Source organism: Salmo salar, unplaced genomic scaffold, assembly GCF_905237065.1.
Source record: "Salmo salar unplaced genomic scaffold, Ssal_v3.1, whole genome shotgun sequence".
Classification (NCBI taxonomy): domain Eukaryota; kingdom Metazoa; phylum Chordata; class Actinopteri; order Salmoniformes; family Salmonidae; genus Salmo; species Salmo salar.
Window position 1 is genome coordinate 80,794 of NW_025548170.1, and position 14,550 is coordinate 95,343.

At 41.1% G+C, this 14,550-nt stretch overlaps 1 protein-coding gene and 1 long non-coding RNA gene across 3 annotated transcripts; both read right to left on the reverse strand.

Annotated features, from left to right (window-relative positions):
- Positions 1–1,577: 1,577 nt before the first annotated feature.
- Positions 1,578–3,098, reverse strand: LOC123732732 (gastrula zinc finger protein XlCGF17.1-like; the record flags this gene model as incomplete). The annotated part of the gene is made up of 2 exons (XM_045711989.1): positions 1,578–2,240; positions 2,346–3,098. Coding segments are annotated over 2 exons (1,140 nt in total), but the record flags the coding sequence as incomplete, so codon positions are not given.
- A 60-nt stretch (positions 3,099–3,158) lies between these two features.
- On the reverse strand, positions 3,159–13,770 carry LOC123732734 (uncharacterized). 2 transcript variants are annotated; one of them, XR_006763381.1, is made up of 4 exons: positions 13,400–13,770; positions 12,147–12,395; positions 7,828–7,887; positions 3,159–3,656 (listed from the first exon to the last, which is right to left on the reverse strand). It is a non-coding gene; the product is annotated as an uncharacterized lncRNA (long non-coding RNA). The 2 variants fall into 2 exon arrangements; XR_006763380.1 differs by lacking the exon at positions 7,828–7,887 and having other exon boundaries at positions 13,400–13,753.
- Positions 13,771–14,550: the final 780 nt, after the last annotated feature.

The following is a 14,550-nucleotide window of genomic DNA, read 5'->3' on the forward strand; positions in this document are numbered from 1 at the left end:
ATTCATACTGTCAGATCTAATATGAAGAACTGAATACAAGCATAAGAACCATTCATACTGTCAGATCTAATATGAAGAACTGAATACAACCATAAGAACCATTCATACTGTCAGATCTAATATGAAGAACTGAATACAACCATAAGAACCATTCATACTGTCAGATCTAATATGAAGAACTGAATACAACCATAAGAACCATTCATACTGTCAGATCTAATATGAAGAACTGAATACAACCATAAGAACCATTCATACTGTCAGATCTAATATGAAGAACTGAATACAACCATAAGAACCATTCATACTGTCAGATCTAATATGAAGAACTGAATACAACCATAAGAACCATTCATACTGTCAGATCTAATATGAAGAACTGAATACTAAAGAGAAGAAGAGGTTGACCAGTACATATTCATGTAACTTTATTTTTCATTGGCAGATCAATTAAGTTTGCTTCAATGTAGTTATCCAAACACATTCATGATCAGTAACTAAAATAACTAATCTAGTTTTTTTAAAGACAAATAATAAACACATGTATTCATTTCATAAACAGTGTATCATTAAATAAAGTTGTAAAATAATCCCCCCAAACTAGTGGTGAAAAGTGATCATCACACCATCTCTATCTGATACAGGGGTGGGAGGTAGCCTAGTGGTTGGAGCGTTGGGCCAGTAACCAAGAGGTTACTAGATTGAATCCCCGAGCTGACAAGGTAAACATCTGTCCTTCTGCCTCTGACCAAGGCAGTTAATCCACTGTTCCTAGGCCATCATTGTAAATAAGAATTTGTTCTTAACTGACTTGCCTAGTTAAATACAGGTTCAATAAAAAAAGTGTCTACTAGCTCATTCCCACAGAATACTGCAGAGGAACAACCTGGTCTCAGAGCAAAACGTATTATATATTACAAACACATCCGTGCCACTCCATTTAGTATGTTAGGTTACATTACATTGGCCTACCAATAAAAACTGAACTAGAATATAAACTAAACATGTAAAGTGTTGGTTTCATGAGCTGAAATAAAAAATTGCAGCAATGTTCCATATGCACAAAAAGCTTATTTCTCTCAAATGTTGTGCACAAATTTGTTTATATCCCTGTTAGTGAGCATTTCAGCCTTTGTCAAGATAATCCATCCACCTGACAGGTGTGGCATATCAAGATGCTGATAAAACAGCATTATCATTACACAGGTGAACCTTGTGCTGGGGGACAATAAAAGGCCACACAACACAATGTCACAGATGTCTCAAGTTGAGGGAATGTGCAATTGCCATGATGACTGCAGGAATGTCCACCATAGCTGTTGCCAGAGAACTCAATATTTATCTCTACCATAAGCCACCTCCAATGTCCTTTTAGAGAATTTGGCATTACATCCAACCGGCCTCACAACTGCAGATCACATGTAACCACGGCAGCCCAGGTCCTCTTCACCTGCAGATTGTCTGGGGGGGGGGGCTGAGTAGTATTTCTGTCTGTAATAAATACCTTTTGTGAGGAAAAACTCATGCTCCCAAGTGAGCCTATGCCCTCCCAAGTCCCACCCATGGCTAAGCCCCCTATTTCAATTGACTGATTTCCCTATGCGAACTGTAAGTCTTTGAAATTGTTGCATTTAGATTGTTGTTCAGTATAATACGACTTGTAGGAATTACAATTCGTATGTTATTTTACGCATTGCTATTCATATATTATCTTACGAACTTGTAATATGTATGATATGTTACGAATTCAAACATGCTAAGTAATAGCTAAAAAGTAGTAAGTAGTTGCAAAGTTGCTAATTAGCTAAAATGCTAAAGTCCTCCTTGATGAGATTCAAACACGCAGTCTTTGGCTAGACGTTTGACTTACACGCCCACCCCTCCACAGAGCAGGAGTAAGGTTTCTCCCCTGTGTGTATACATTGGTGTGTTACGTTGCTATGGTGAGAGAAACTCACCCCACAGTGAGAGCAGACGTAAGGCTTCTCTCGTGCGTGTATTCTCTGGTGAACTTTTAGCTCATTTGAAGTTTTAAAACATTTTCCACATTCAGAGCAGACATAAGGCTTCTCTCCTGTATGTATACGTTGATGTGTTTTTAAGGTATCCAGTCGAGAGAAACTCACCCCACAGTCAGAACAGGAGTAAGACTTTTCTCCTGTATGTGTTATCTTATGAACTTTTAGATGAGTTGATGTTTTAAACCTTTGGCTAGACGTTTGAGATACACGCCCACCCTTCTACAGAGCAGGAGTAAGGTGTGTTTTACGTTGGTGTGTTAGGTTGCTCTGGTGAGAGAAACTCACCCCACAGTCAGAGCAGAGGTAAGGCTTCTCTCATGCGTGTGTTCTCTGATGAACTTTTAGCTCAGTTGATGTTTTGAAGCATTTTACACAGTCAGAGCAGGAGTATGGCTTCTCTCCTGTATGTATACATTCATGTGATTTTAAGTGGGAAAGTTGAGTGAAACTAATTCCACAGTCAGGGCAGAAGAAAGGCTTCTCTCCTGTGTGTGTTCTCTGATGAACTTTTAGCTCATTTGATGTTTTTAAACATCTTCCACAGTCAGAGCAGGAATAAGGCTTCTCTCCTGTGTGTGTTCTCTGATGAACTTTTAGCTCAAATGATGTTTTGAAGCATTTTACACAGTCAGAGCAGATGTAAGGCTTCTCTCCTGTGTGTGTTCTCTGATGAACTTTTAGCTCCTTTAATGCTTTAAAACATCTTCCACAGTGAGAGCAGGAGTAAGGCTTCTCTCCTGTGTGTATTCTCTGATGAAGTTTTAGCTCATTTGATGTTTTAAAACATTTTCCACAGTCAGAGCGGGAGTAAGGCTTCTCTCCTGTATGTATACGTTCATGTGATTTTAAGTGGGAAAGTTGAGAGAAACTAGTTCCACAGTCAGAGCAGAAGAAAGGCTTCTCTCCTGTGTGTGTTCTCTGATGAACTTTAAGCTCATTTGATGTTTTAAAACATTTTCCACAGTCAGAGCAGGGGTATGGCTTCTCCCCTGTATGTATTCGTTCATGTGATTTTAAGTGGTCAAGTTTAGAGAAACTAGTTCCACAGTCAGGGCAGAAGAAAGGCTTCTCTCCTTGTGTGTGTTCTCTGGTGAACTTTTAGCTCATTTGATGTTTTAAAACATTTTCCACAGTCAGAGCAGGAGTATGGCTTCTCTCCTGTGTGTGTTCTCTGATGAACTTTTAGATCAGTTGATGTTTTAAAACATTTTCCACAGTCAGAGCAGGAGCATAGCTTCTCCCCTGTATGTATACGTTCATGTCTTTTTAAGTTCGAAAGTTGAGAGAAACTAGTTCCACAGTCAGAGCAGGAGTATGGCTTCTCCCCTGTATGTATACGTTCATGTGATTTTAAGCGGAAAAGTTGAGAGAAACTAGTTCCACAGTCAGGGCAGAAGAAAGGCTTCTCTCCTGTGTGAGTCTTCTGGTGAACTTTTAGCACCGTTGATGTTTTGAAGCATTTTCCACAATCAGAGCAGGAGTAAGGCTTCTCTCCTGTGTGTATTATTAGGTGTATTTTTAGCTTTGACAGAAATGGGAAAATCTCTTCACAATGTGGGCAGTGATGAGACCTCTTAGCTCTCTGATCGTCCTGCTGTTGCTCTCTGGATGTAGAGAATGTCTCAACATGGTATCCTGTGTGAACATCAGAAGAACCAGTCAGTTGGTGTGATATACATGTAAATGAAATGTATTTTATGAAGCCCTTTTTACATCAGTAGTTGTCACAAAGTGCTTAACAGAAACCCTGCATAAAATCGCCAATGAGCAAGCAATGCAGATGTAGAAGCACAGTGGACACAAAAAAAATCCCTAGAAAGAAGGAACCTAGGAAGAAACCTAGAGGAACCAGGCTCAGAGCGGTGACCAGTCCTCTTCTGGCATACCCGGCGACAGGTAGCCTCGTGGTTAGAGCAACCGAAAGGTTGCAAGATCGAATCCCCGAGCTGACAAGGTAAACATCTGTCATTATTCTCCGGAATAAGGCAGTTAACCCACTGCTCCTAGGCCGTCATTGAAAATAAGAATTTGTTCTTAACTGACTTGCCTAGTTAACCTGTTTGGGTGCATGTCCAAACGCTAGCGGGACACCTAGGACAACATCCGGTGAAATTACAGAGCGCGAAATTCAAAATACAAAAATCGTAATATTAAACATTCATGAAAATACAAGTGTCTTACATCATTTAAAACCTTGTTAATCCAACTGCGTTGTCAGATTTCAAAAAGGCTTTACGGAGAAAGCATACCATGCGATTATCTGAGGATAGCGCCCCACGTCAATATACTTTTTCAACCAGCACAGGCGTCACAAAATCACAGACAGCAATTAAATAAATCAGTTACCTTTGAAGATCTTCCGCTGATTGCAATCCCAAGGGTCCCAGCTACACAATGAATAGTCGTTTTGTTCGATAATGTCCTTCATTATATCCCAAAAATGTCAGTTTAGTTGGCGCGCTTGATTCCGTAATTCACTCGTTCAACATGCACACAAACGAATCCAAAAAGTTACCAGTAAAGTTCATCCAAACAAGTCAAACGATGTTTCTAATTAACCCTCAGGTATTCTAAAATCTAAATAAACAATAATATTTAAGACGGAGAATAGTGTGTTCAATAGCGAAGATAAATAACGAAGAGCGCACTCTCATTGATGCGCGCAACATGACTACTTTTCTAAATGGGGGACACCTTGGAAAAACTACAAATACTACAAACTACAAAAAACAAGCCTGAAACCCTTTCTAAAGACTTGACATCTAGTGGAAGCCATAGGAACTGCAATCTGGGTCCTATCTATTTGTATATCCCATAGGCAAGAATTGAAAAAAACCTGTGACCTCAAAAAATAAAAATTCGGAAAGATTTTCCTCAGGTTTTCGCCTGCCATATCAGTTCTGTTACACTCACAGACATTATTTTAACAGTGTTAGAAACTTCAGAGTGTTTTCTATCCAATGCTATCAAGTATATGCATATCCTAGCTTGTGGGCAGTTTACAGGCAGTTTACTTTGGGCACGTCAGTCATCCGAAATTCGGACAATAACCAGTATGCTAAGGAAGTTAATAAATAAATACACTACCATAAGCGGTGAAATAAATAAATAAATAAATACATACATACACTACCATTAGTGGTGAAATAAATAAATACACTACCATTAGTGGTGAAATAAATACACTACCATTAGTGGTGAAATAAATAAATAAATACACTACCATTAGTGGTGAAATAAATGAATCAATTCTCAAGTTTGGGGTCACTTACAGATGTCCTTGTTCTTGAAAGAAAAGCACATTTTTTGTCCATTCAAATAATGTCAAATTGATCAGAAATACAGTGTAGACATTGTTAATGTTGTAAATGACTATTGTAGCTGGAAACGGCTGAAGATCTCGTACAACGCTGTGTACTACTCCCTTCACAGAACAGCGCAAACTGGCTCTAACCAGAATAGTGTCTAGAAGGATCATCCCGGAGTCGCCTCTTCATAGTTGACGTTGAGACTGTTGTTTTGCGTGTACTATTTAACTTCTTTGGGGTAGGGGCCAGTATTTTCACGTCCGGATGAAAAGCGTGCCCAGAGTAAACTGCCTGCTACTCAGACCCAGAAGCTAGGATATGCATATTATTAGTAGATTTGGATAGAAATCACTCTGAAGTTTCTAAAACTGTTTGAATGATGTCTGTGAGTATAACAGAACACATATGGCAGGCGAAAACCTGAGAAAAATCCAACCAGGAAGTGGGAAATCTGAGGTTTGTAGTTTTTCAAGTGATTGCCTATCCAATATACAGTGTCTGTGGGGTCATATTGCACTTCCTAAGATGTCAACAGTCTTTAGAACGTTGTTTCAGGCTTCTACTGTGAAAGGGGAGAGAATGAGAGCTGTTTCAACCAGGTGTCTGGGAAAATGTCATGAGCTCAGTCTCGCGCGCAGCCGTGAGCGCAAGCCACGTTCCCTTTCCTTTCTGAAGACAAAGGAGTTGTCCGGTTGGAATATCATTGAAGATTTATTATAAAAACATCCTAAAGATTGATTCTATACATCGTTTGACATGTTTCTACAAACTATAATAAAACTTCTTTGACTTTTCATCTGGACTTAGTGCGCGCGCTTTTTGCATTTGGAATAGTGAACCTTACGCCGCGAACAAAATGGAGGTATTTGGACATAAAGATTAACTTTATCGAACAAAACAAACATTTATTGTGGAACTGGGATTCCTGGGAGTGCATTCCAATGAAGATCATCAAAGGTAAGTGAATATTTATAACACTATTTCTGACTTTTGTTGACTCCACAACATGGCGGGTATCTGTATGGCTTGTTTTGGTGGCTGAGCGCTGTACTCCGATTATCGCATGGTGTGCTTTCACCGTAAATCTTTTTTTAAATCTGACACAGCGGTTGCATTAAGGAGAAGTGTATCTATAATCCTATGCATAACACTTGTATCTTTTATCAATGTTTATGATGAGTATTTCTGTAAATTGATGTGGCTCTCTGCAAAATCACCGGATGTTTTTTAGAGGCAAAACATTACTGAACATAAAGCGCCAATGTAAACTGAGATTTTTGGATATAAATATGAACTTTATCGAACAAAACACGCATGTATTGCGTAACATGAAGTCCTATGAGTGCCATCTGATGAAGATCATCAAAGGTTAGTGATTCATTTTATCTCTATTTCTGCTTTTTGTGACTCCTCTCTTTGGCTGGAAAATGGCTGTATGTTTTTTAGTGACTAGGCGCTGTCCTAACATAATCGCATGGTGTGCTTTCGCCGTAAAGCCTTTTTGAAATCGGAGACTGTGGTTGGATTAACAAGATGTTTATCTTTAAAATCGTGCATAATACTTGTATGTTTGAGACATTTTAATAATGAGATTTCTGTTGTTTTGAATTTGGCATCCTGCAATTTCACTGGCTGTTGTCGAGTGGGACGTTAGCGTCCCACATACCCCAGAGAGGGTAATGAAGCTGCCAGTTGAGGACTTGTGAGATGTCTGTTTCTCAAACTAGACACTCTAATGTACTTGTCCTCTTGCCCAGTTGTTCATCAAGGATCTCTCTATACTTTGCTACGTTCATCTTTCCCTTGATCCTAACTAGTCACCCAGTCCCTGCCGCTGAAAAACATCCCCACAGCATGCTGCTGCCACCACCATGCTTCACCGTAGGGATGGTGCCAGGTTTGCTCCAGACATGACGCTTGGCATTCAGGCCAAAGAGTTCAATCTTGGTTTCATCAGACCAGAGAATCTTGTTTCTCATGGTCAGAGTCCTTTAGGTGCCTTTTGGCAAACTCCAAGCGGACTGTCATGTGCCTTTTACTGAGGGGTGGCTTCCGTCTAGGAACTCTACCATAAAAGCCTGATTAGTGGAGTGTTGCAGAGATGGTTGTCCTTCTGGAAGATTCTCTCATCTCCATAGAGGAACTCTGGAGCTCTGTCAGAGTGACCATCGGGTTCTTGGCCACCTCCCCAAACAAGGCCCCTCTCCCCGATTGCTCAGTTTGGCGAGTGGCCAGCTCTAGGATGAGTCTTCGTGGTTCCAAACTTCTTCCATTGAAGAATGATGAAGGCCTCTGTGTTCTTGGGGACCTTTAATGCTGCAGAAATGTTTTGGTACCGGTCCCCAGATCAATGGCCGACACAATCCTGTCTCGGAGCTCTACGAACAAATCCTTCGACCTCATGGCTTGGTTTTTGCTCTGACATGCACTGTCAACTGTGGGACCTTATATAAACAGGTGTGTGCCTGTCCAAATCATGTCCAATCAATTGAATTTACCACAGGTGGACTCCAATCAAGTTGTAGAAACATCTCAAGGATCATCTCATAGCAAAGGGTCTGAAAACAAAAAAAAACGTAAATAAGCAATTATTATATATTTTTTACATTTGCAAGAATGTCTGAAAACCTGTTTTCGCTTTGTCATTATGGGGTAGTGTGTGTAGATTGACGAGGAAAAACATGTAATAAATTTTACAATAAGGCTGTAACGTACCAAAATGGGAAAGAGTCTGACAGTGCCCTCGGAAAGTATTCAGACCCCTTGATTTTTCCCAAATGTTGTTATGTTACAGCCTTATTCTAAAATTAAATAGAAAAATATCCTCAGCAATCTACACACAATACCCCATAATGAGAAACCTAAAACAGGTTAAGAAATGTTTGCAAATTTATAAAAATAAAAAACTCAAAAGAAATTTGAGTCTCAAAATTGAGACTCAAAATTGAGTTCAGATGCATCCTGTTTCCATTGAGCATCTTTGAGATGTTTCTACAACTTGATATATAACAAATATTAAATATACACTACTGTTCAAAAGTTTAGGGTCACTTAGAAATGTCCTTGTTTTGAAAGTAAAGCACATTTTTTGTCCATTAAAATAACATCAAATTGATCAGAAATACAGTGTAGGCATTGTTATTGTTGTAAATGACTATTGTAGCTGGAAACGGCAGATTTTTTATGGAATATCTACATAGGTGTACAGAGGCCCATTATCAGCAACCATCACTCCTGTGATCCAATGGCTAGGTTGTGTTAGCTAATCCAAGTTTATCATTAGAAAACCCTTTTGCAATTATGTTAGCACAGGTTTAAACTGTGGTGCTCACTAAAGAAGCAATAAAACTGGCTTTTGAAACACTGCCTAGAAGGCCAGCATCCCGGAGTCGCCTCTTCACTGTTGACGTTGAGACTGGTGTTAAGTGACCCCAAACTTTTGAATTGAGCTCAGGTGCATCCTGTTTCCATTGATCATCCTTGAGATGTTTCTACAACTTGATATATAAAAATATTAAATATCTATGTATCAGATATAAATCATCAGGATGTGGTAGTCTACTGGTTATGTTCAACACTTCTCCAATCGTTGTTGAGATCTGATATTCTGTGCAGCGCAAAACGAGACGTAGGCCTATATCATATTTCTCAAATCCTTTTCAGGCTAAATTCCAGCCGAACATGGAGAGAACAGTAATGCCTAACTACACTGAAAAATATACACTGCTCAAAAAAATAAAGGGAACACTTAAACAATACAATGTAACTCCAAGTCAATCACACTTCTGTTAAATCAAACTGTCCGCTTAGGAAGCATCACTGATTGACAATAAATTTCACATGCTGTTGTGCAAATGGAATAGACAACAGGTGGAAATAATAGGCAATTAGCAAGACGCCCCCAATAAAGGAGTGGTTCTGCAGGTGGGGACCACAGACCACTTCCCAGTTCCTATTTTTCCTGGCTGATGTTTTGGCCACTTTTGAATGCTGGCGGTGCTTTCACTTTAGTGGTAGCATGAGACGGAGTCTACAACCCACACAAGTGGCTCAGGTAGTGCAGTTCATCTAGGATGGCACATCAATGCGAGCTGTGGCAAGAAGGTTTGCTGTGTCTGTCAGCGTAGTGTCCAGAGCATGGAGGCGCTACCAGGAGACAGGCCAGTACATCAGGAGACGTGGAGGAGGCCGCAGGAGGGCAACAACCCAGCAGCAGGACCGCTACCTCCGCATTTGTGCAAAGGGGGAGCAGGAGGAGCACTGCGAGAGCCCTGCAAAATGACCTGCAGCAGGCCAAAAATGTGCATGTGTCTGCTCAAACGGTCAGAAACAGACTCCATGAGGGTGGTATGAGGGCCCGACGTCCACAGGTGGGGGTTGTGCTTACAGCCCAATACCGTGCAGGACGTTTGGCATTTGCCAGAGAACACCAAGATTGGCAAATTCGCCACTGGCGCCCTGTGCTCTTCACAGATGAAAGCAGGTTCACACTGAGCACATGTGACAGACGTGACAGATTCTGGAGACGCCGTGGAGAATGTTCTGCTGCCTGCAACATCCTCCAGCATAACCGGTTTGGCGGTGGGTCAGTCATGGTGTGGGGTGGCATTTCTTTGGGGGGCCACACAGCCCTCCATGTGCTCGCCAGAGGTAGCCTGACTGCCATTAGGTACCGAGATGAGATCCTCAGACCCCTTGTGAGACCATATGCTGGTGCGGTTGGCCCTGGGTTCCTCCTAATGCAAGACAATGCTAGACCTCATGTGGCTGGAGTGTGTCAGCAGTTCCTGCAAGAGGAAGGCATTGATGCTATGGACTGGCCCGCCCGTTCCCCAGACCTGAATCCAATTGAGCACATCTGGGACATCATGTCTCGCTCCATCCACCAATGCCACGTTGCACCACAGCCTGTCCAGGAGTTGGCGGATGCTTTAGTCCAGGTCTGGGAGGAGATCCCTCAGGAGACCATCCGCCACCTCATCAGGAGCATGCCCAGGCATTGTAGGGAGGTCATACAGGCACGTGGAGGCCACACACACTACTGAGCCTCATTTTGACTTGTTTTAAGGACATTACATCAAAGTTGGATCAGCCTGTAGTGTGTTTTTCCACTTTAATTTTGAGTGTGACTCCAAATCCAGACCTCCATGGGTTGATACATTGGATTTACATTGATTATTTTTGTGTGATTTTGTTGTCAGCACATTCAACTATGTAAAGAAAAAAGTATTTAATAAGATTATTTCTATCATTCAGATCTAGGATGTGTTATTTAAGTGTTCCCTTTATTTTTTTGAGCAGTATATAAATGCAACAAGTAAAGTGTTGGTCCCATGTTTCATGAGCTGAAAAAAAACTATTCACACACAAAAAGCTTATTTCTCTTACATCCCTGTTAGTGAGCATTTCCCCTTTACCAAGATAATCCATCCACCTGACAGGTGTGGCATATCAAGAAGCTGATTAAACAGCATAATCATTACACAGTTGCACCTTGTGCTGGGGACAATAAAAGGACAATTTAAAATGTACAGTTTTGTTACACAACACAATGTCACAGATGTCTCAAGTTTTGAGGGAGCGTGCAATTGACATGCTGACTGCAGGAATGTCAACCAGAGCTGTTGCCAGAGAATTGAATGTTATTTCCTCTACCATAAGCTGCCTCCAACGTCGTATTAGAGTATTCGGCAGGACGTCCAACCGGCCTCACAATCGTAGACTACGTGTAACAACGTCAGACCAGGACCTGAGGTGGGTCTGGCTGCCAAGTGGGTGGGCCTATGCCTTCCAAGGCCCACCCATGGCTGCATCCCTGCCCAGTCATGTGAAATCTGCAGGTTAGGGCCTAATTCATTTCAATTGACTGATGTCCGTATTATATAAAGGTTAATAATAATAATAATTGTTAGGATCTCCATGAGCATTAGCTGCTACTTCACTCAATCCTGTTTTAAAAAGTCTCCCTGTGTGACATTCCTTGAGACCAACCAGAAATGTTTCCTTGGCCAAATATCCCCAGATTTTCATAAAAACAGCCAAACATGTTCTCTCGTTTCTGCGTTACCAAATGTTGCGCGAGGCAAAAGAGTAGGCCAGGTGAGCATCAATCGCTAGTTCGGTGCAGCAGACTGCAGGGGTGTAGTGCTGCAGGAGCGATGAGCCGCCACAATGGTGTTTGTTTAGTAAAGTTAGATCAATGTCTTGGACGATCACCTAGTGATTAATTAGTAGTCCACATAACCAAATATTATAGCATAACATTACTGTTACAACAAAAACAACACCTCATTTCTTACGAGATTTTAGGATGGTTTGCTGAATCGTCCCAAACTCAACAGCGCGCGCCATTAGGCAGAATGTGCTTTGATTAAAACAAAATACAGGAAGTCTATATAATTTAATACCATCTGCTCTAATTTGCTCACCAAACAGTAATTGAAGAAGATTTAAATGCATATTCCCATGAAATTGATTGAGATCAAACGATTGGCATGCAGACGCAGCTTGGTCATTTCACTGGTAAAACATTAAGAATTATAATTCAATATTGACAGTGATGATGTCATGGTCTATTTTGAAATGAGGTATGTCTAACTTGGTGATTGAGGGTATGAAACATTTTTAACGTTCTTGAGACAATGTGTGGGAAAAGGCAGGCGTTACAAGTTTTAAAAATGTTGCTTCGCTGTGAAGTCTTGAGTTGTTCAGGGATGTGTGATGTCAGAATTACAGAATTCAACCTAGCAGTAGACTGGGTCATAACTTATGGAGGTCTAATTTATGAAGATAACTTATAGATAGAACCAGCTCTTACCATGATTAACAGTTGTCCTAATCTCCTCCTCCTCTTCTTCATCTTTAATGTTGACATTCAGCTCCAGTGTTTGACTGCAGTCTTCCAGCTTCACTGATGCCATCTCTGGATCCTGCAGTGCAAACTGGGATCCACTGTCACAATCAGGACCCAGTGACTGTAGGTTTGGACTCAGTGTGGAGGGAGAGAGGCAGGCTGGGTTTGTCCTCACTGTTGATGTTACTGGCCTCAGACTTAATCTGAGTCAGCCTGTAGTAATAAAAACAAATGGACACAAAAGTTATTGTCTTGACAGTTCTGGCGATTTCTTTATTCTCTAAAAAATATATATTATTAATGATCTAATTTCAATAGATCAGGTAGCTAAGCATTGACAAAAACATTAAATAATTTCCCATTAGACAAAGTGCACACTTTAAATTACATGTAACCTATAGATTTCCTGAATTAAAATAAATGCCTCAAAAACATTTAGTACCAGGTTGCAGTATGTTTTAGGCAGCACTATGTACTATTTTCCTGAATAACCTTGTCTTCACTGTAGTATTTTAATCAGAAACCAGTTGTATTTCCCGTTCACATCATAGAACATTTATAGATAGAAACAACTGAATGTGTCTGAATATTAGTACACATGTAGACAACTGATACATTCAGCACCAAGTAAAGTCTGGGACCAAAAGGCTCCTGAACAGCTTCAACCCCCAAGACATAACACTGCTGAACAGTTAATCAAATGGCTACCCAGACTACTTGCATTGACCCCGTTTATTACTTCTGTTTGCACTGGCTATATGGACACTCACATATTCTACACTGACACTCCAAAACGCTCACACACGCTCACACACACACACACACACACACACACACACACACACACACAGTAGTGCAACAGTGAAATTGGCTCCCTCTCTCATGCACCCGCACTACTTGCACTGAAGTCCGTTGACGCCAATGACGTGTATACACTTCACAAAACCAATAACACGTCAAACGAACTCAGAAATCTCAAATAAATGTTGTTTATTTAGTTATCTTGACAAGATATCGTACATTCTCTCAGACAAACCCAAAGTATCTAGCTAACTTATGTGACGTGTAAAATCGTTTTTAATCACGTTCTTCACTCACTCGGTTTGACAGAAAAACAACACATACAATTAAAACCTTTACCAAACGTGATGATACCGATTTATTACCTAGCATGTTATGACATGTTATTTCTAAAGTTTGAACACGCTATTACATACCTGTAGCCATACATTTAATACGGAGACAAAAGTTATCATATTAACATCAGAGTTCTGGCGCTTTCTTTATTCTGAAGAATGGCTTGCGCCTGCCCGGAAGTTCCTGTTTCGTTCACACAAATTGAATGTGTATGTTGCCACCTACTGTACAGTTAGTGAACTGGGGGGAAATAAAGTAATGCCCATTCCAGAAAAGCGGGGAAAACGACATCAGACAAAATACGAAAATAGATCAATCAAAAAACGATCCCACTCCTTCTGTCACAGTCCAATCTAAATCACATCCCTACACAGGCTCAGGGGCCTGGGAGTGGGGAAAGTCTTCAGTCAGTATTCCCTGCAATGCTTCAGCTGTAAATTCCTGGTTTGTGGAAGAACTTGACAGGCCTGCACAGAGCCCTGCCCTCAAATCCATCAAACACAATTGGGATGAATTGGAACACCGACTGCGAGCCAGCCCTGCAATGTTTCGGCTGTTAATTACAAAAACCTTTCAGCAGCACATACAATTATATCCAGTTTCTTAAATGTATTGTTCTTTTGGGCAGTACTGTTAATCATCTGCGTAATAACTGCCACAAAATCCAACTTCGTTACAATCTGTGTATCCTTCAACTGGTGAACGACATTGTGAATCTCTACAGGCTGCGGGGCATCCACTGCCATAGCTTCCACAACTCCCCTTGCTCCTTCAACTACTTCCCTCCCTGTAGGAGACCTGCTGTACAGCACAGATCCTTGCTCCTTCAACTACTTCCCTCCCTGTAGGAGACCTGCTGTACAGCACAGATCCTTGTTACTTCAACTACTTCCCTCCCTGTAGGAGACCTGCTGTACAGCACAGATCCTTGCTCCTTCAAATACTTCCCTCCCTGTAGGAGACCTGCTGTACAGCACAGATCCTTGCTCCTTCAACTACTTCCCTCCCTGTAGGAGACCTGCTGTACAGCACAGATCCTTGCTCCTTCAACTACTTCCCGCCCTGTAGGAGACCTGCTGTACAGCACAGATCCTTGTTACTTCAAACTCCTTCACCCTAGCAGGGCACTCTGGGAATTCGTCAACGTGCATTCTACCTCAATTGCTACACCGGACATCATCAGATTCTTCAATTACACACACTTGGCCATACATGACCATGCTTTTCTCAA